General features: G+C 29.2%; 2 protein-coding genes across 7 annotated transcripts; both read left to right on the top strand.

The window, feature by feature from the left end:
- Positions 1–246: 246 nt before the first annotated feature.
- On the top strand, positions 247–18,215 carry LOC111626737 (patched domain-containing protein 3-like). Of its 6 annotated transcripts, none has more exons than XM_023370221.1 (7): positions 247–333; positions 1,043–1,555; positions 4,271–4,752; positions 11,197–11,262; positions 11,972–12,484; positions 15,038–15,519; positions 16,547–18,215. In XM_023370221.1, the coding sequence occupies exons 5-7, from the start codon at positions 11,976–11,978 to the stop codon at positions 18,190–18,192; spliced, it is 2,637 nt and encodes an 878-aa protein (XP_023225989.1). In that variant the 5' UTR covers positions 247–333; positions 1,043–1,555; positions 4,271–4,752; positions 11,197–11,262; positions 11,972–11,975; the 3' UTR covers positions 18,193–18,215. The 6 variants fall into 6 exon arrangements, with proteins under 6 accessions (XP_023225989.1, XP_023225988.1, XP_023225990.1 ...); XM_023370220.1 differs by having other exon boundaries at positions 313–333; positions 1,012–1,555; XM_023370222.1 differs by lacking the exon at positions 247–333 and having other exon boundaries at positions 563–1,555.
- Positions 1,047–4,899, top strand: LOC111626754 (patched domain-containing protein 1-like). The gene is made up of 3 exons (XM_023370242.1): positions 1,047–1,555; positions 4,271–4,752; positions 4,820–4,899. Exons 1-3 carry the CDS (start codon positions 1,047–1,049, stop codon positions 4,897–4,899), a joined length of 1,071 nt encoding a protein of 356 aa, XP_023226010.1.
- Positions 18,216–20,029: the final 1,814 nt, after the last annotated feature.

Genomic DNA, 20,029 nt, shown 5'->3' with positions numbered 1-20,029 from the left:
CTGTTATCAATTATCTATATGAAAGAATTAGTTGAACGAACGAGTGAAAAATACTTTAATGATGTTACTTAGATTCGTATTAAATTATATGCTTTAATTAATTAACTTTAAAAAGGAGCGTAACGGATGTCTTTAATTACAATAACCCTTATTTGTAAACGATATTTATATGTTTTAAAACTCTTATCATATTATTTGTACTTTGTGCTTTGGAGACGTTCTTTATTTGATTACGTTATTTAATTGATCTTATCAAACATTTTACAGATAGTGCGACAAACATTGAAACTTCGACACTTTCGTCCCTGATATTATTTAACTCGGATGCTCTTTGTAAGTAAATCTAAATAAATTTTTACAATTTTTATTCTGTTTATACTATTATTACGTTTTACTTTTATTTAGTTGAGGTTAATGTAAATTTACGAGTAACTTGAATAAACGGCACTAAATTTAATTTTATACTGTCGTTAAGTGCCGTACATGTATTTATATCTGAATAGGCATATTGTATATATCTTATGTAATTGAATCTTAATATTCTCTTACTATATTCGAGAAACTTTCGCAAGTTTCATGTATTTGAATTACTAAGCGTTGTTCTCATAACTCCTCCTTCGGATCCACAGATCCACACCTTATGTTCTGTCACTTTGCGATGCTCCCAATGTGTTGCAATTAATAATTCTTTATATAAATATACAAAACATTAGGCTATAAATTAAATAACTGTAAAGAATGTTACACAGTTGAAGTACAGTTAAATATTAAACCCGTAATAATGAGGAGCATTTTAATAATAGACAAATGATGCCTAAATTAATGCGGTGATTGATATAGAAAGTGAAATGTTAAGGCAATAAATGTTTTGCTTTTTTTGACATTTCGGTTTTTTCTGATAACCTATTCAATATTTCTTTTTGATTGCATCATTTCACAATTTTATTAAAAAAAATTCACTTTAATAAAAACATCTCCTTAGTGATAGAGCTAATATTGTATATGTTACAGAGTGTTTACTACGTTTCACTGTTTTTCGTAGTGAGATGAGGCGTGATTTTGTAAGAAGAGTCGTTTCTGTCACCTTATCTCGCATTGGGTACAACGTAGGATGTTACCCGCAACTATATGTGGCAATTTCCTTCATACTTTCAATTGTGTTTGCGACTGGAGTATTGAATATATCACCTTCGAAGGACATAGAATATCTTTATGTACCATCCGATGCAAGAATTAAAACAGACAGAGCAGCAATCGAATCAATATTTTCCACAAACAAGTCAGAGTGCGATTACAGAAGATTATCTAGATTCGAAGGAACTGTAGCCATACAAGTAACATCAAAATATGAAAATTCCATGTTAGAAGAAACAATACTTGAAGAGGTCATCAAACTTGACAAAATTATACGAAATGTCAGTTTTCTATGGAATAACGCATTCGTTCGTTATGAAGACATATGTTGTAAGCCGGATGGGATTACTTGCCACGAAAATTATGTTTTATCTTTTAAAGGAAAGGCAGATGACATGAAGAAAGGAATACACAATGTCAAGTAAGTTTTTATGTTTATTTTTCAAGGGAAAGTAATTGAATCGTGTCAAATTTCACTCTCCGAGTTTTTGCAAATCTCCACGTTTTGAGACCTTTTAAATCCAAAAAGTAAAATAAAGCAAAAAAATTCCGTGGATATGTATGTATATGTGGGGTGTGTTGGCTTCTATTTCGCTTAATATTGATATTTCAGGACGAACTAAAGAATAAGTAACGAAATTTGACATGGTGTCTTGTTTATGAGGGACATTGATGCTTTTACATTTTGATGGTTAAAGGTCAAGGGAATGAGAAACTTTGCCATTTTATAGTAATTGAAAATATAAAAAGTTTTATATAACAAAATCTCATAACCAATGTCTCCCCACCAAATTTTATTAAGTTATATTGTATTTAAAATTACAAAAGTTATTTTCTATATAATATCTCATAATAGGCGGGAAAATTATGCAACTCGTTGCTGGTTTTTTAAATGTAACTATAACGCTTAATTGAATAACAGCACTTTTATTAGAATAATAACAATGTAAAATTTATTTGTATATATAAATGAAAATGTTTGTTTGTTTGCTATACACTTCTAGGCCGTTTTACTAATTGCTACTAAACTTGGCAGTTACATTTATATACCGTAACTTAGATAATGTTGCACAGTACATCTTATTAAAAAACATATATTGGATTTCTGTACTATCTATCTATCCAGTGGCATCCTCTTTACAGAGAGTTGCATTTGATGAACTATTCCTTTCCATGTTTCTCTATGAGATTCCTGTACATCAATTTATTTCTACCTACATTAGATTTGCTCAAGGTCTATAAATGTAAGGTCATGACACCAACGTTCCTTATGGAGCCATCAGCAGTTCCTAGGTCACGGTATATATTTCGCACTATCTATGTGCTATAAACATTAAAATAAATTAAAATTACATGAACAGAAAGAAAACCATTCTCACAAACTTTACATGTTACGTAAAGTAAACCTTCAAAAATATTTGCAAGAGAATAATTTCCTTCGTTTAGGAGTTTTCTTATGCATATAAACTAAATTTATTTATTTTTATAGAGAATTAAATAAGTATATTTATAAAAATTTATTAAACAGTAGACAAATAATAGAAATATATACTTCAACTTTATTTATTGTTTAATTTATAATAAAATAATTATTAAGAAACTCGTTAGAATATACAATTTGCAGTATGTTACATTATTCTCAGTTATTATAAAATATTACTTTAAATGGCTGAAAGTTTTAATTTCAATTATTATATTTATTTTAAATTTTAAAGTGTTTTCAGTCCACGAATAATATTATAACATTTATTCTGTAAAATAAATCTGTTATACTAATGTTTCTGTTATTCTGTTTAATAAGTTACATAATGTTGTTATACAATCTGTCAGAAAAGTAAAACTTTACCATAAATAGTCTATAGACTAGTACTAATCCAAGAACCATACATTTTAGAATAAGTGTTAAATATTAAACCAGTTTATATACTGGATTTTTCTTTTCATCTAACAAGATAAATATATTTAAAAGAAATCTCTATTAGTAACCCGATTACTAACCCGATTCCTATAAAACTTCGAAAAAATTGCGACGGTAATTGCAATTTTTTCGCAGTTTTATAGGAATCGTAATTATAGGGACCGTAATTATAGGGGAGTCTACTGTAATAAGGTGGTGCTCTTAGTTGGAGAGGTGTTAGTACCAGTTTGACGCCAAAAATCACACGAAATGAACAGTCAAGCAGTAACTCCACGTGGGTGTCATAAAATACAGGCTAGTTTTTGAGTATTCTATTATGTTCATGTAATTCTTTACTCAAATGTAGTAAACACCGAGTTTTCTTGTAACATCTGTGTCGTTTTATTTGATATATTATAAAATAATTAACAAACAAGTACAGATCTAAGTGTTTATTAATCATTTAACGTCATTTGTTAGTGAGTAGTTTCAAATATTAACTTTAAAGTTGTTCATTCCCTCATTTTATTAATTGTTCATTACTATGATGTATGTGTGAGGTCACAAATGCAATAATATGAAAATACCGAATAACATCACAAAATTTATATTCTAAATACCAAGAGATAGGTAAATCAACAGAAAATATTCCTGAAAAAATTTATTATGTCAGGTAAATTAAAATGTATGTGAAAATAAAAAAAAAGTATCGTGCAAACATTATAAAGTTGTTTACTGTGAATTGTATTGAATGACCACAAATAACAAACCATTCTATTTATCTTATAATGCTTAAACTTCTGTAGTAATTTTAAAATATGTAGTTTTGGTAAAATTGATGAATTCCAAGTATTTTAGATGTTCTAGCCTTGGAACATCAGGAATAATCGCAGAAAAACATTAGTAAACAGAATCATTACCTATTGTTCTTATTAAATTTTGCTTTGTATGTGTCAATAGTATTTCAGTATATTAACTGCAATTTCAGACATAGGTTAATCACAAATTAACATTCAACAACATAAATTTTCTTTCATAAATATTGCCCTAAACTGACTATAATTATAGTATCTGTATAAGTAATACAACCGATCATAAATGTACAGATGATTTACCACCGCATTGCAATTTGAAATTGGATTTTGTATAAAGAGATAATTTCTATTTTTAAATTTTTATCATATACTTAAAATGGTATATATTTATTTAATGTTACAAAAAAATTATATTTATTTGCAGATATCCAGTTGACAAAATACGTGGAAACGTAGTAGTCTCCGGTTTTGAACTTGGAGGAGTCACTATAAATAAGGAAAATATGGTTCGAGATTTCAAGGCAATTAGACTGTATTATCCACTGGAGAGTGCCACAGAAGAGAAGAAAGATATGGCACTGAAATGGGAAGAATCGCTTTTAGAGACATTAACCAAAGTTAATTTGAATAATATTGAAGTTTATAAGTTCCTTAGCCAGTCTGTCAATAACGAAATTAACCGTATTGGCGAAAGTATTTTTTCTATCATGGTTATTTCTGCTCCAATTATGCTGATATTTGCGGCAGTTTCTTGCTTATCGACTGATGTTCTGTGCAGTAAGCCTTGGTTAGGTATTGCTGGTTGTGTATCACCTTTCATATCCACTGTAGCCGCATTTGGACTACTGACATACTGCAAAGTAAATTACTTTGCATTGAACGCCATAATTCTTTTTCTGATGCTAGGTAAGTTTTAAGAAAATTTTACATTAAAAAAAAAACATTATATATAAATTTTTAATTTAAAATTCAGATGAGGAACCAATAGGGTTTATTGTTCGATTTTACAATGAATGGTGTATTGGCATGAGTGTATGCTCCAGTTCTTTCTAAGACCCGTTACGCTTCCTATCATTCGTACATCTCAAACAAGTACATTCTTATACAAAGAATGTAAGGAAAACTGACAGGGTGCTAGACAAACACTGTTCGAAAGCATACAGTAGCATAACTGGATAAGTTACATATTGCGTTAATAATGATATTAATATTAAGAACACAAAAGAAGTAGACAAATGAAGTATTGATGGCGAGGATATTTAAATAAATGAGTTTAAAATGTGAAAACATACCACTTTTATTCTAATTTTTCACATTTATATTAATGATTGATCAAACACACTTGTATAATCGTTATGTATATTCTTAAACATTATTTAAAATTAAAAAGTGTCATAGAGATAAATAAAGCACGAATGCTTCAATGCGCTGCATTAAAATATTTAAACTAGTTTACATGTAAAAGCAGAAACTAAAATGTTGCTAAAAATGGAAGGGGTCAATAGAATTAAACTCTGAAAATTCATAAATCATCGATATCGTGTTATTTAAATTTAATACAAATTATTTTGTTTAAACAAAATGATTATAATATAAATTAAATAATTGCATTACATTCTTCTTTAAGATTACTTTCTTGCTTAACTATTTAGGACATAATTTTCGAATTAGAATAAAGTTTTCTAATTAAACTGTTATTAATTATTTTATTAACNTTTTTTTTTTTTTTTTTTTTTTTTTTTTTTTTGTTCCACCGCATTTTCTTTGTTCTTACTTTTATTAACAGGAGCAGCAGACAGTCTCGGGCTCTTTTCATAATGGTAATCTTCCGGATCCGACATATATCTTACTTAAATGTTGCACAAAAATGTAGAAACGTTCACCTGGTTTTTTTGAGGGCTAATTATGGTATTTTTTATACATAAAGGAGTACATATACGAATCTGATAGGTCTTCTGTGTAATGTTTCGATAGGTTTTCTGTTTTTCAAGTATCCCCATAATCTTTCTATGTTTTTTGTATTAACCCCTGTTCTTCGGTTTACGAAATTCCCCGAATGATTAACTGTCTTATGGGTAATTTTTATGCCTTCCAAGTCGACTATATGGCTGTATCCTTCCATTCGTCTGTCAAAACTGTGCTCCCTGAATTTACAAATTTAGAGACGATTCAATTAAGCGTAATTTCCGACCTATCGTTCACTTGACATATAAAGCAGCTTTTATCTTCTCTGCATATTCCGCCTACTACTCACTTATTGTTTTTAAGTTTAGGGCCTTTTTCGTATTTGCCCTTACAGATAACGGTCTCGTCTATTTCGACTGTTTTACTCGGAACTCGAATTTTAAATGATAGGATATTGTGCAAAGCGACTAGCATCACGAATCGGACATGGTTCGACCAGTCGACATCAGCCTTATTAGAAATTCCGGCATCATTAGCTGATGTAATTGTTGAGCATTCCAATGCTAGAAAATGCCATATAAACGACAATATGCTACTCCAGGGAATTTTACCAAATTTACCTTTAAAAGTACCATCAAATGCTGAACTGTTGTTCCAGCATTTTTGACATCTCATTGCACAGGATTTTCTGTCATTACGATAAACTACTTTGCAAGGTTTTGAACATTTCGAGCATACATCGACATGCTATAATCATAGTTTTACTGCAAATATGAACCCTTTATCGATTCTGGTATCCAAACCCAATTCAGAATACTCATATTCGAGAAGAGGGAAAAAATCGTGGGAGGTGCATCCTAGCCAAAACTCTTCTGAGTTAATGTCGAAATTACTCATTTGGAAAAATTATTATAAAGAATATCTAACAAAATAAATATTAAAGTTTTAAAAATGTTAATTTCGTTTTCAATTTATATGATTATAATTTATCTAACAACATTACATCAAACCAACACGTTAACGCAAATCTACCTTTAACACTCCCCTCGTCCATTTAATTGTATTAATTTGCATATCACACCGTGTTGTAATACAGCGCCTTCTGTCACAGACATCACTTGGTAATCTGATACGAGATTACCGGAAGCGCCGCCATCTTCGATACCTAGAGTAACATTAACCGTTTTCTCAAGTGTAATAAAAAATAACCATAAAAACGATAGGTTATTTTATCTCTAATATATAGAATTAAACCTCGTGAACATCAACATTACAAAGGATTATTTTGTGTGCAGTTGAAGTTTTACTAACGGTTTTTTCCATCTTCATAATATAATAATGTTGTGGACATAACATCTCCTTATGCCTGCAATTCATGCATAGAGTTTTTCTTTCGTGATATTTCTCACAATGGTATACATTAATCTGTTTTTCTATTGTAGAGACAGGATTTTTGATTCTTGAAATTGGGTTGCTTTAAAAATCAATAAAGATATTTGAATTTGATATATCTTCATCATTATCTATGAAAATCCATTTCTTTGTTGTAACTCTTACTTTTTGATTTTTTTAAATTTATCACTATAATTATTGATGAGTGTGATACACTCAAAACAAGCTCAAATCACTAATTAAAACTATTCTAAGTGCATGTGATGATTGTTAATTCTTTACTGTTGCAAAATGAAAAAGTCAAGAAAGAACAATGCTGCTAATAAAATACAGTGCAAAAATTTAAAAATAATACTCGGCGTATGATGGTTCACACCACACGAAATTCGTGTAGGATTAACATTTCATTTTAATAGCTAATTAGGAAAAAGATGCAGATGAAATTTATTCCACATTACACGTGATACTGTATAATAAAGGAAACATAGACCACTTGTTTTTTGAGACTTATAGTTTCTTTAATGCAGAAGCAGTTAGGAGTCAGCTAATCTCTCTGCAGTAGCGCGTTACACCTTCATAGACGCAAATTCGAAATAGGGGACCCCCCACAGTGTTAACTTCAGACAGTTTTCTTCCAGAAATTTTTGAGGGAAAAATATTTTGTTATAAAAAATTGGTTTGAGGTCTCCTGTTAATGGTGGTTCCAGGCATTTGCCCTATTTGCCCATAGAATAACATATCTCTGCCGCTCCGAGGAGTTAGAATCAAATGCGGTGAAGCAACTCTCCATGATTTTTATGGGATACGTCTGTCACACTCTTTCACTAGCTACTTCCCCCATTGTTTTCATGACTTAGCTACGGCAGGTATGAAGAATAGGCCTTTTTAAAGTCCACGAAGGAGAAAAGCAAAACAAAAAGGGGTTTTTGTAATTATTTAATAGTGATGTTTTGTACATTTTTAATTTAAATACATACTTTAAGATTCTTCTTATGTAAAACGTTGCATCTATACACAAAATAATTAAATTTATAGAAATGTTTACGACGAAAACACATTAAGTGATAGTGGCGTTTTTTTATATTTATAAACATTTACAATTCGATTCAGCTTAAGTTTATTTAGCTTCTCCGATGACGTAAACAGTCCTGCTTTAAACTAAACATTTAATCTACAAGTTCATTCGCGTGTAATGTAAATTATTCCCAGGTCATTGATCACTTATCATTTCATGTGATAAACATTATCAAATATATAAAAGATTGAAAGAAAATCGTTTTATTTATTGAATTATCAATAAGAAAAATTAATTTTTAAGAATTAATATTTAAAGTATTTTAGTTAATATCATTCTAGAAAGGTTTATTAAATATTAATTGAAAATATTGTATGAAAAGATTTGCCTTGACAATACATCAGATATTACTGATTAGTTTATATTACATTATCATTAATTGCATACGTAATTTTACACGTGCCATCCTATTTATTCCATATTTATTCTATGACCGTGTTATATTGTAATTGGGTTTTTATGCCATCCAAACGAGCTATTTTTTTATCTCAAAATAATAGTAAATATTTAATTTTATTTATTTTATAATACGTTGGTCGACACTTTCTTGTTCTACTTTCCATTTCTTCGTTTTCTTGTTGCTTCTCTTCCCTAAGCTGAGGTATAAAGTTTTGACTTAAATCTCGATTTGTAAATGATAAAATCATTAGTATATTTAAAGAAATATTTGAAAAATAGTATTTTAAAGCGTCGGAAATTATTAAATTATTATTTTTTTACCTCGTAGTGTTTCTTGTCGTAGGCATTTGAAGGTTACTTCTGCAAGCTTCCGTGGTTCTTTGCTTGGAAAATTTCTGAAAATATAAATTGCAGTATTACAATAACAGGTAAAGTAAAATATTACCGTTCTTAAGGCAGAGATTGCATAATACTCGTTAAGGTCAACTATCGCTTAACGTTAACCCTTGCAAGGGCCTCACAGGAGTTTGATGCTAACGGGTGTCTATTATATTTAACAAAACGATATCTTACATAGATAAAGTTACGATTTCTTCAATAACTATACAGATATAAGAATGCCAAAATCGTTTTGCTGATTGGTACAGTATCTATGCGCTTTTACCTCTTCGTTATCAACAACAGTAGAAAAGTATTGAATTACATACACGAAATTGATGTCAAAATATTTATTATTCAAATTCATAAATAAAGTTGAACTTTGTTTTAGAACTTGGAATTTGTCTGTGGTGATTTTGCTTTCTAAAGTTTCTATCATAAAACAGCAATTTGTTATTATACTGAGTGGTGGGCTGTGACATGATTTTGAGTCTGGTAACCACCGGGCTGCTTTAGAAATTAGTGTTATATAATAAAATGCCAAAAAATGAGTTAACAGGGCGGTAAAATAAAACGAACTGAAAATGTTTTGTATAATAAATATTTACGTTTGAATATACTTGGAAATTTCAACTAATAGCTCTTTTATTTCTACAATTTCTAACAGTACAGGCGCATTCTAGCCCTTCTGGTATTTGCAAGAACTGCTCTACGGCCAATCATTCTCTGATTGTATTAATTTTTTTCAAGGTTGTTGCATATATTTATTACTTATTATTGATTATACCGCATTTTGTGCAACTTACATGCAAGTGAAGTCACTTGCATGTAAATTGAGAGTCAGCTTTATTACAACTGTAAGAGCGATTTCTGTAAAAAATGCAAATAAAAGTAAAAATAAATAAACTAAAATATGTATATATACCAACATTTCAGTATATATATTTAGTATTAGTATTAAAGTTTTAATACATGTATTTGTAAGGCTCGTTGAAATGAATAAAAAGCAACAATATAACAACCATTGCCAAATTCCATTGAAACAAGTTAGACTTTAGAATAATTTCATTTAAAACGTGATATTTTGGAGAGGAAATGTCACGAATTTGGTAATGATAGGCCCAATAGTTCTTTGTACAGAGAAGTCTGAACACGTACTCTTTAATTATGATCATCGGGTGTATCTGCTATTGATTGAAGCGTTTAATATCTAAAATAATTAATTTTAAAAAAGTAAAAATGTTATCTTAAACAACTTATAAAATATGTTAACAAAGTATCAGTATTCTTAGATAAACAGTCATATCAAACGCAATAATAATTGTATATTAAACAATCGGTTACTAAAACTTACAAAGTAGTTTTGTTTGATTAATATTATAACAGTTAACATTCAAACGATGGCAATGAACTTTAATAAAAAATCTTTGAACTCGAGATTAATCAAAAATAAAAGCTGCTTTTACGTTGTTTATAAAAATATAATACAGTTTGACATATAAATAATAAATTAAAGATAAGCTTCCTTACTATAAATTCTAAGAGTAATCAAAGTGTATAATATAGAAAGAACTATAGTTAAATAAGAAAACCGTTGCTATGTCAAGTTCTAGGTCATATTGTGCGTATAATTGTTTAAATTATTCATCTCAGATACAATTTATGAAAGATGATATCACAAAAAACTTATTATGAAGTGTTATCTAAATAATTATTTATCACTGCATTTTGCTGACCTGTTGTTTTACCGCTTACACTTCATATACTACAAAGAATTATACTGTATTTTTATAATTATAATTCAATAAAAGCAACACTTACTAGCGAGTAAAGTAAATTTTTGAATAATTTGTATTAAATATTAACATGCAAATAGCATTGTTATCTATACACGTATAAATTGATTGAGATGAATCTGTTGATTTAATAGCAACCTGTTATCAATTATCTATATGAAAGAATTAGTTGAACGAACGAGTGAAAAATACTTTAATGATGTTACTTAGATTCGTATTAAATTATATGCTTTAATTAATTAACTTTAAAAAGGAGCGTAACGGATGTCTTTAATTACAATAACCCTTATTTGTAAACGATATTTATATGTTTTAAAACTCTTATCATATTATTTGTACTTTGTGCTTTGGAGACGTTCTTTATTTGATTACGTTATTTAATTGATCTTATCAAACATTTTACAGATAGTGCGACAAACATTGAAACTTCGACACTTTCGTCCCTGATATTATTTAACTCGGATGCTCTTTGTAAGTAAATCTAAATAAATTTTTACAATTTTTATTCTGTTTATACTATTATTACGTTTTACTTTTATTTAGTTGAGGTTAATGTAAATTTACGAGTAACTTGAATAAACGGCACTAAATTTAATTTTATACTGTCGTTAAGTGCCGTACATGTATTTATATCTGAATAGGCATATTGTATATATCTTATGTAATTGAATCTTAATATTCTCTTACTATATTCGAGAAACTTTCGCAAGTTTCATGTATTTGAATTACTAAGCGTTGTTCTCATAACTCCTCCTTCGGATCCACAGATCCACACCTTATGTTCTGTCACTTTGCGATGCTCCCAATGTGTTGCAATTAATAATTCTTTATATAAATATACAAAACATTAGGCTATAAATTAAATAACTGTAAAGAATGTTACACAGTTGAAGTACAGTTAAATATTAAACCCGTAATAATGAGGAGCATTTTAATAATAGACAAATGATGCCTAAATTAATGCGGTGATTGATATAGAAAGTGAAATGTTAAGGCAATAAATGTTTTGCTTTTTTTGACATTTCGGTTTTTTCTGATAACCTATTCAATATTTCTTTTTGATTGCATCATTTCACAATTTTATTAAAAAAAATTCACTTTAATAAAAACATCTCCTTAGTGATAGAGCTAATATTGTATATGTTACAGAGTGTTTACTACGTTTCACTGTTTTTCGTAGTGAGATGAGGCGTGATTTTGTAAGAAGAGTCGTTTCTGTCACCTTATCTCGCATTGGGTACAACGTAGGATGTTACCCGCAACTATATGTGGCAATTTCCTTCATACTTTCAATTGTGTTTGCGACTGGAGTATTGAATATATCACCTTCGAAGGACATAGAATATCTTTATGTACCATCCGATGCAAGAATTAAAACAGACAGAGCAGCAATCGAATCAATATTTTCCACAAACAAGTCAGAGTGCGATTACAGAAGATTATCTAGATTCGAAGGAACTGTAGCCATACAAGTAACATCAAAATATGAAAATTCCATGTTAGAAGAAACAATACTTGAAGAGGTCATCAAACTTGACAAAATTATACGAAATGTCAGTTTTCTATGGAATAACGCATTCGTTCGTTATGAAGACATATGTTGTAAGCCGGATGGGATTACTTGCCACGAAAATTATGTTTTATCTTTTAAAGGAAAGGCAGATGACATGAAGAAAGGAATACACAATGTCAAGTAAGTTTTTATGTTTATTTTTCAAGGGAAAGTAATTGAATCGTGTCAAATTTCACTCTCCGAGTTTTTGCAAATCTCCACGTTTTGAGACCTTTTAAATCCAAAAAGTAAAATAAAGCAAAAAAATTCCGTGGATATGTATGTATATGTGGGGTGTGTTGGCTTCTATTTCGCTTAATATTGATATTTCAGGACGAACTAAAGAATAAGTAACGAAATTTGACATGGTGTCTTGTTTATGAGGGACATTGATGCTTTTACATTTTGATGGTTAAAGGTCAAGGGAATGAGAAACTTTGCCATTTTATAGTAATTGAAAATATAAAAAGTTTTATATAACAAAATCTCATAACCAATGTCTCCCCACCAAATTTTATTAAGTTATATTGTATTTAAAATTACAAAAGTTATTTTCTATATAATATCTCATAATAGGCGGGAAAATTATGCAACTCGTTGCTGGTTTTTTAAATGTAACTATAACGCTTAATTGAATAACAGCACTTTTATTAGAATAATAACAATGTAAAATTTATTTGTATATATAAATGAAAATGTTTGTTTGTTTGCTATACACTTCTAGGCCGTTTTACTAATTGCTACTAAACTTGGCAGTTACATTTATATACCGTAACTTAGATAATGTTGCACAGTACATCTTATTAAAAAACATATATTGGATTTCTGTACTATCTATCTATCCAGTGGCATCCTCTTTACAGAGAGTTGCATTTGATGAACTATTCCTTTCCATGTTTCTCTATGAGATTCCTGTACATCAATTTATTTCTACCTACATTAGATTTGCTCAAGGTCTATAAATGTAAGGTCATGACACCAACGTTCCTTATGGAGCCATCAGCAGTTCCTAGGTCACGGTATATATTTCGCACTATCTATGTGCTATAAACATTAAAATAAATTAAAATTACATGAACAGAAAGAAAACCATTCTCACAAACTTTACATGTTACATATAGNTATTGTTTAATTTATAATAAAATAATTATTAAGAAACTCGTTAGAATATACAATTTGCAGTATGTTACATTATTCTCAGTTATTATAAAATATTACTTTAAATGGCTGAAAGTTTTAATTTCAATTATTATATTTATTTTAAATTTTAAAGTGTTTTCAGTCCACGAATAATATTATAACATTTATTCTGTAAAATAAATCTGTTATACTAATGTTTCTGTTATTCTGTTTAATAAGTTACATAATGTTGTTATACAATCTGTCAGAAAAGTAAAACTTTACCATAAATAGTCTATAGACTAGTACTAATCCAAGAACCATACATTTTAGAATAAGTGTTAAATATTAAACCAGTTTATATACTGGATTTTTCTTTTCATCTAACAAGATAAATATATTTAAAAGAAATCTCTATTAGTAACCCGATTACTAACCCGATTCCTATAAAACTTCGAAAAAATTGCGACGGTAATTGCAATTTTTTCGCAGTTTTATAGGAATCGTAATTATAGGGACCGTAATTATAGGGGAGTCTACTGTAATAAGGTGGTGCTCTTAGTTGGAGAGGTGTTAGTACCAGTTTGACGCCAAAAATCACACGAAATGAACAGTCAAGCAGTAACTCCACGTGGGTGTCATAAAATACAGGCTAGTTTTTGAGTATTCTATTATGTTCATGTAATTCTTTACTCAAATGTAGTAAACACCGAGTTTTCTTGTAACATCTGTGTCGTTTTATTTGATATATTATAAAATAATTAACAAACAAGTACAGATCTAAGTGTTTATTAATCATTTAACGTCATTTGTTAGTGAGTAGTTTCAAATATTAACTTTAAAGTTGTTCATTCCCTCATTTTATTAATTGTTCATTACTATGATGTATGTGTGAGGTCACAAATGCAATAATATGAAAATACCGAATAACATCACAAAATTTATATTCTAAATACCAAGAGATAGGTAAATCAACAGAAAATATTCCTGAAAAAATTTATTATGTCAGGTAAATTAAAATGTATGTGAAAATAAAAAAAAAGTATCGTGCAAACATTATAAAGTTGTTTACTGTGAATTGTATTGAATGACCACAAATAACAAACCATTCTATTTATCTTATAATGCTTAAACTTCTGTAGTAATTTTAAAATATGTAGTTTTGGTAAAATTGATGAATTCCAAGTATTTTAGATGTTCTAGCCTTGGAACATCAGGAATAATCGCAGAAAAACATTAGTAAACAGAATCATTACCTATTGTTCTTATTAAATTTTGCTTTGTATGTGTCAATAGTATTTCAGTATATTAACTGCAATTTCAGACATAGGTTAATCACAAATTAACATTCAACAACATAAATTTTCTTTCATAAATATTGCCCTAAACTGACTATAATTATAGTATCTGTATAAGTAATACAACCGATCATAAATGTACAGATGATTTACCACCGCATTGCAATTTGAAATTGGATTTTGTATAAAGAGATAATTTCTATTTTTAAATTTTTATCATATACTTAAAATGGTATATATTTATTTAATGTTACAAAAAAATTATATTTATTTGCAGATATCCAGTTGACAAAATACGTGGAAACGTAGTAGTCTCCGGTTTTGAACTTGGAGGAGTCACTATAAATAAGGAAAATATGGTTCGAGATTTCAAGGCAATTAGACTGTATTATCCACTGGAGAGTGCCACAGAAGAGAAGAAAGATATGGCACTGAAATGGGAAGAATCGCTTTTAGAGACATTAACCAAAGTTAATTTGAATAATATTGAAGTTTATAAGTTCCTTAGCCAGTCTGTCAATAACGAAATTAACCGTATTGGCGAAAGTATTTTTTCTATCATGGTTATTTCTGCTCCAATTATGCTGATATTTGCGGCAGTTTCTTGCTTATCGACTGATGTTCTGTGCAGTAAGCCTTGGTTAGGTATTGCTGGTTGTGTATCACCTTTCATATCCACTGTAGCCGCATTTGGACTACTGACATACTGCAAAGTAAATTACTTTGCATTGAACGCCATAATTCTTTTTCTGATGCTAGGTAAGTTTTAAGAAAATTTTACATTAAAAAAAAAACATTATATATAAATTTTTAATTTAAAATTCAGATGAGGAACCAATAGGGTTTATTGTTCGATTTTACAATGAATGGTGTATTGGCATGAGTGTATGCTCCAGTTCTTTCTAAGACCCGTTACGCTTCCTATCATTCGTACATCTCAAACAAGTACATTCTTATACAAAGAATGTAAGGAAAACTGACAGGGTGCTAGACAAACACTGTTCGAAAGCATACAGTAGCATAACTGGATAAGTTACATATTGCGTTAATAATGATATTAATATTAAGAACACAAAAGAAGTAGACAAATGAAGTATTGATGGCGAGGATATTTAAATAAATGAGTTTAAAATGTGAAAACATACCACTTTTATTCTAATTTTTCACATTTATATTAATGATTGATCAAACACACTTGTATAATCGTTATGTATATTCTTAAACATTATTTAAAATTAAAAAGTGTCATAGAGATAAATAAAGCACGAATGCTTCAATGCGCTGCATTAAAATATTTAAACTAGTTTACATGTAAAAGCAGAAACTAAAATGTTGCTAAAAATGGAAGGGGTCAATAGAATTAAACTCTGAAAATTCATAAATCATCGATATCGTGTTATTTAAATTTAATACAAATTATTTTGTTTAAACAAAATGATTATAATATAAATTAAATAATTGCATTACATTCTTCTTTAAGATTACTTTCTTGCTTAACTATTTAGGACATAATTTTCGAATTAGAATAAAGTTTTCTAATTAAACTGTTATTATTTTATTAACAAAATGTAATTCTAACGTATGACTGTCAACAAAATGTAAGGAAATAAGATAAGTAAAATACGTTGCGTCTGTCATATTAGGGTGAAAAGGGAAGCGAATTGTTGTAACTTCCAAATACATCCCGAAATATTATGAAATTTTTAATAAGAGTTTTTAAACAAAACAATTTTATAATATTCATATATATTAAATTATTCAATTTAACATTAATAATATATTTTAGGTATTGGAGTAGACGATTCCTTTATATTGCTGGCTGCGTGGAGACGAACTGACGTGAAGGCTTCTGTACCTGATAGAATGAAAGAAGCATACGCCGAAGCTGCAGTGTCCATCACTATCACGTCACTGACCAATTTTTTTGCTTTTTGTATGGGATTTATGACACCGTACAATTGTATTCATATATTCAGTGCGTATTCAGCTCTAGCAATTATATTTGATTATATTTATCAGTTGTTATTTTTCGGTGGACTCATGGCTTTAGATGGATACAGAGAAAAGCATAAGCTTCATTCTATCTTCTGCTGGCCAGTTAAACAGAATTATCCAAATAATGAAAACGGAGTATATTTAAAATCAACAAACAAGAAAAAAAAAGACAATATCTTTATGGCATTTTTCGGAAATGTCTTAGGTGGAATACTTGGAAAACCAATCATAAAAATAATTGTGATTTTAGCCTTCTTTGTTTATCTCGCTGGTGCGATATACTGTATGCGATTCATTCAAGAAGGAAGCGACGTAGTTAAATTTTTTCCATACTTCTCTTACGTGTTTGAATATATAAGTATTGAAGATAAATTCTTTCATAATTACACTCATCAAGTGCAAGTAGTTGTTAATCAGACATTAGACTACTCAAACGTCACTGTCCAAAATGATATAGAAGAGTTTTTGCAAAGTTTCGAGTCTGCTCCATTTACATCCGATTCGTCGACCACAGAAAGTTGGCTGAGAGAATTTCTGGCATTTACTAAATCTCCAGTTGCAGAGTTTTCTCTTTCTGGTTACAATCTGAGTGATTCCGAAGACTTTCTGAATGCATTTAGAAACGTTTTCTTAAAAATGAAAATAGCAACAAGATTTAGAAATGACGTTGTTTTTAATAAAGAAGGTGATAAAATTACTGCTTCGAGATTTCTCATATCCAGTTACGATGATAAAACTGGAGACGATAAAAAAACTTTCTTTCGGAACGTAAGAAAAATCGGCGAAAACAGTAAATTTTCCACTATAATATTCAATTTCAGATTTATGTATTATGAACTCTATTCTAACATTCTCTCAAACTGTTTAAAAGCTATCTGTTCTGCAGGAGGAACAGTGATTATAGTGTTTATTATATTTACCCCGAACATATTGTTTCTTTTGTCTATTACCATCACTGTCGTTTCAATCCAGGTTGGTTTGATTGGATATATGTCCTTATGGAATGTAAGTATTGAAACTACAGCGTTAATAACGTTAGTGATGTGTACGGGTTTTTGTGTAGATTATACAGTTCATATGTCCTATATATTTATCAATTGCAAAAACAAAACACCAAACGAGAAAATCAAAAGTTCTTTATACGCTTCTGGATATCCTGTTTTACAAGGTTGTATATCAACTATTCTGGGTGTTTCAATAGCATATTTTGGTCCATCAGAACCATTTCTTATATTTTCGAAAATTTTGATGTTAATGGCGATCTTCGCTTTATTTCACAGTCTGATATTACTGCCTGTGGTTCTTAGCATTTTGGATAGCATTTCGTTTTCCTTCCTGAAAAAGAAAAGACATAAGTTGGAATGCAATGACAATCATACAAACGAACTCGATTTCTTAAAATCTCAAAACATAAATCTTCAAGGACATGAAGTTTGAAAAATAATTTCAAATTAATAGGACTAAACCATTTTACAAAATGTAAATCTTAAGTATATTAAAATAACTTTTTTGAGAAGTAATTTTTAAAATTTTGTTTTTACTTTCATGCTGTTTGTGTATGCAGTTTACAAATGTATTTCAGTACATCTCAAACACAGAAATTAGACTCTGTACATTTTTAGAACTTCATATTGTAAGAGAAATAATATTTAGAACTTTCGTTTATATTTAATTTTCAGAAAAAGTAACTTAATTTACAATAGAAACATTTAATTTTCATGTACGCTGTATTTTAAAATTGCATAAAGCTAATGTATGTAATGAGTATACAGAAATTTTTACAAAGTAAAGAAATCCTGCTACGAACCGCATAACTCGGACAAAACTACATAAATATGTTCATTTAGTACATATTTTTACTTCGGTTAGTAATGATATTATCTTTCACCACTCTCGGCCACTAACTACTAAAAGCATCAATGCCCTTATATTCAAATTTCCTTGTCATTTTGCATTTCTTAATCTTCATCCTATTTTGAGATATCAATTGATATAGATGCCAATACACATAGACACATACACACATATACATACATATATACATATCCACGGATTTATTTTTATTTATTATTTTATTTTGTTCAATGATTCTCATAACATGAAGCTTTGAAAAAACTCGGAGCATCAAATTTGACACGATTCCAATAATATTCTTTGTTATGCATATATAACAGCCGATAAAGTAGAAAAAGAAAATAATAAATAAATAAAGATCTCCAATGTTAAATCATTAAAATTTTACATTGCCATTCTCAGGATCTATTCCTGGCTATAGCAATATAAACTTGCAGTGCATTATAAAAACAATATAAATATAGAATAAAGTAAACATTATACATATTTACACTCTATTACAATTCCAGACACTATAAAGCTGTTTATGATTGCCACGAGAAAGCATCCGCGATTGTCCAAAGTCTCCACATTTGATTATAATCAGGTTTAAAAACAACGGTATTATATCTATTGATAAATGACTAACACAAAACACACAATTATCCACATTGATAGAAATATGTAAAAACTTTATAAGTTGCATAACACCATTAATTAAACACAACTTTTTAAATTTTACAAGTAAAAGCATTTTGGAATCATGTAAAACTGGGAAAAAGTAATGAAATCAATCAACTTAAATAATTTAATTAATACTCTGTTGCTCCATCCTCAGCTTTTATGACAGTGTTAGATCTTTCAGGCGTGGATTTCACTAATAAAAAACAAAATTCGTCACCGATATCGTCCAACTTTTTCAATAGAAGTCAAAAAATTTGATTTACAATATGCTGCAGGACCAACTTGTTTAATTTCCGCCACATATTTTCTACGAGATGTGATTATTTGCTCGCCAATCTGTTGTGTTTACGTGATACTGGTGAGGTAAATTTTTAACAGTTTGATGCAGTGTTTTATTTCGATTGTTGAAATTATACTTAAATTAGTAAACAGGATTCATCTCTCCTACGCTTTATTATTTGTATATTGGTTGAGCCGCAGTTTGAAAAGAATCGTAGTTTTTTTTAATTAAGCCAGGACGATTTAATTTACAATAAAGAAAATAACTTTCTCTAGTAGACAATACATACAGAACGTGTCTTTATACAATCGGTCCTTTCTCATGCAGATGAGGGTTAAGACAATTTCACGGCAGAGTCGACCTTTTATTTGAGGTTTCTCATCCTCCTCCAAATGTAAAATAGTCCAACATTTCCCTGTAGCGGTGGCAATTGAGACATAACATAATTCCTCTAGCGTGGAATTGTCTTATTCCTCA

This window comes from Centruroides sculpturatus, unplaced genomic scaffold (assembly GCF_000671375.1).
Source record: "Centruroides sculpturatus isolate CEXI.00-Female unplaced genomic scaffold, Cexi_2.0 scaffold506, whole genome shotgun sequence".
NCBI lineage: Eukaryota > Metazoa > Arthropoda > Arachnida > Scorpiones > Buthidae > Centruroides > Centruroides sculpturatus.
The sequence above is the reverse complement of the archived record's forward strand: the minus strand, read 5'-3'. Positions and strand labels throughout refer to the sequence as shown.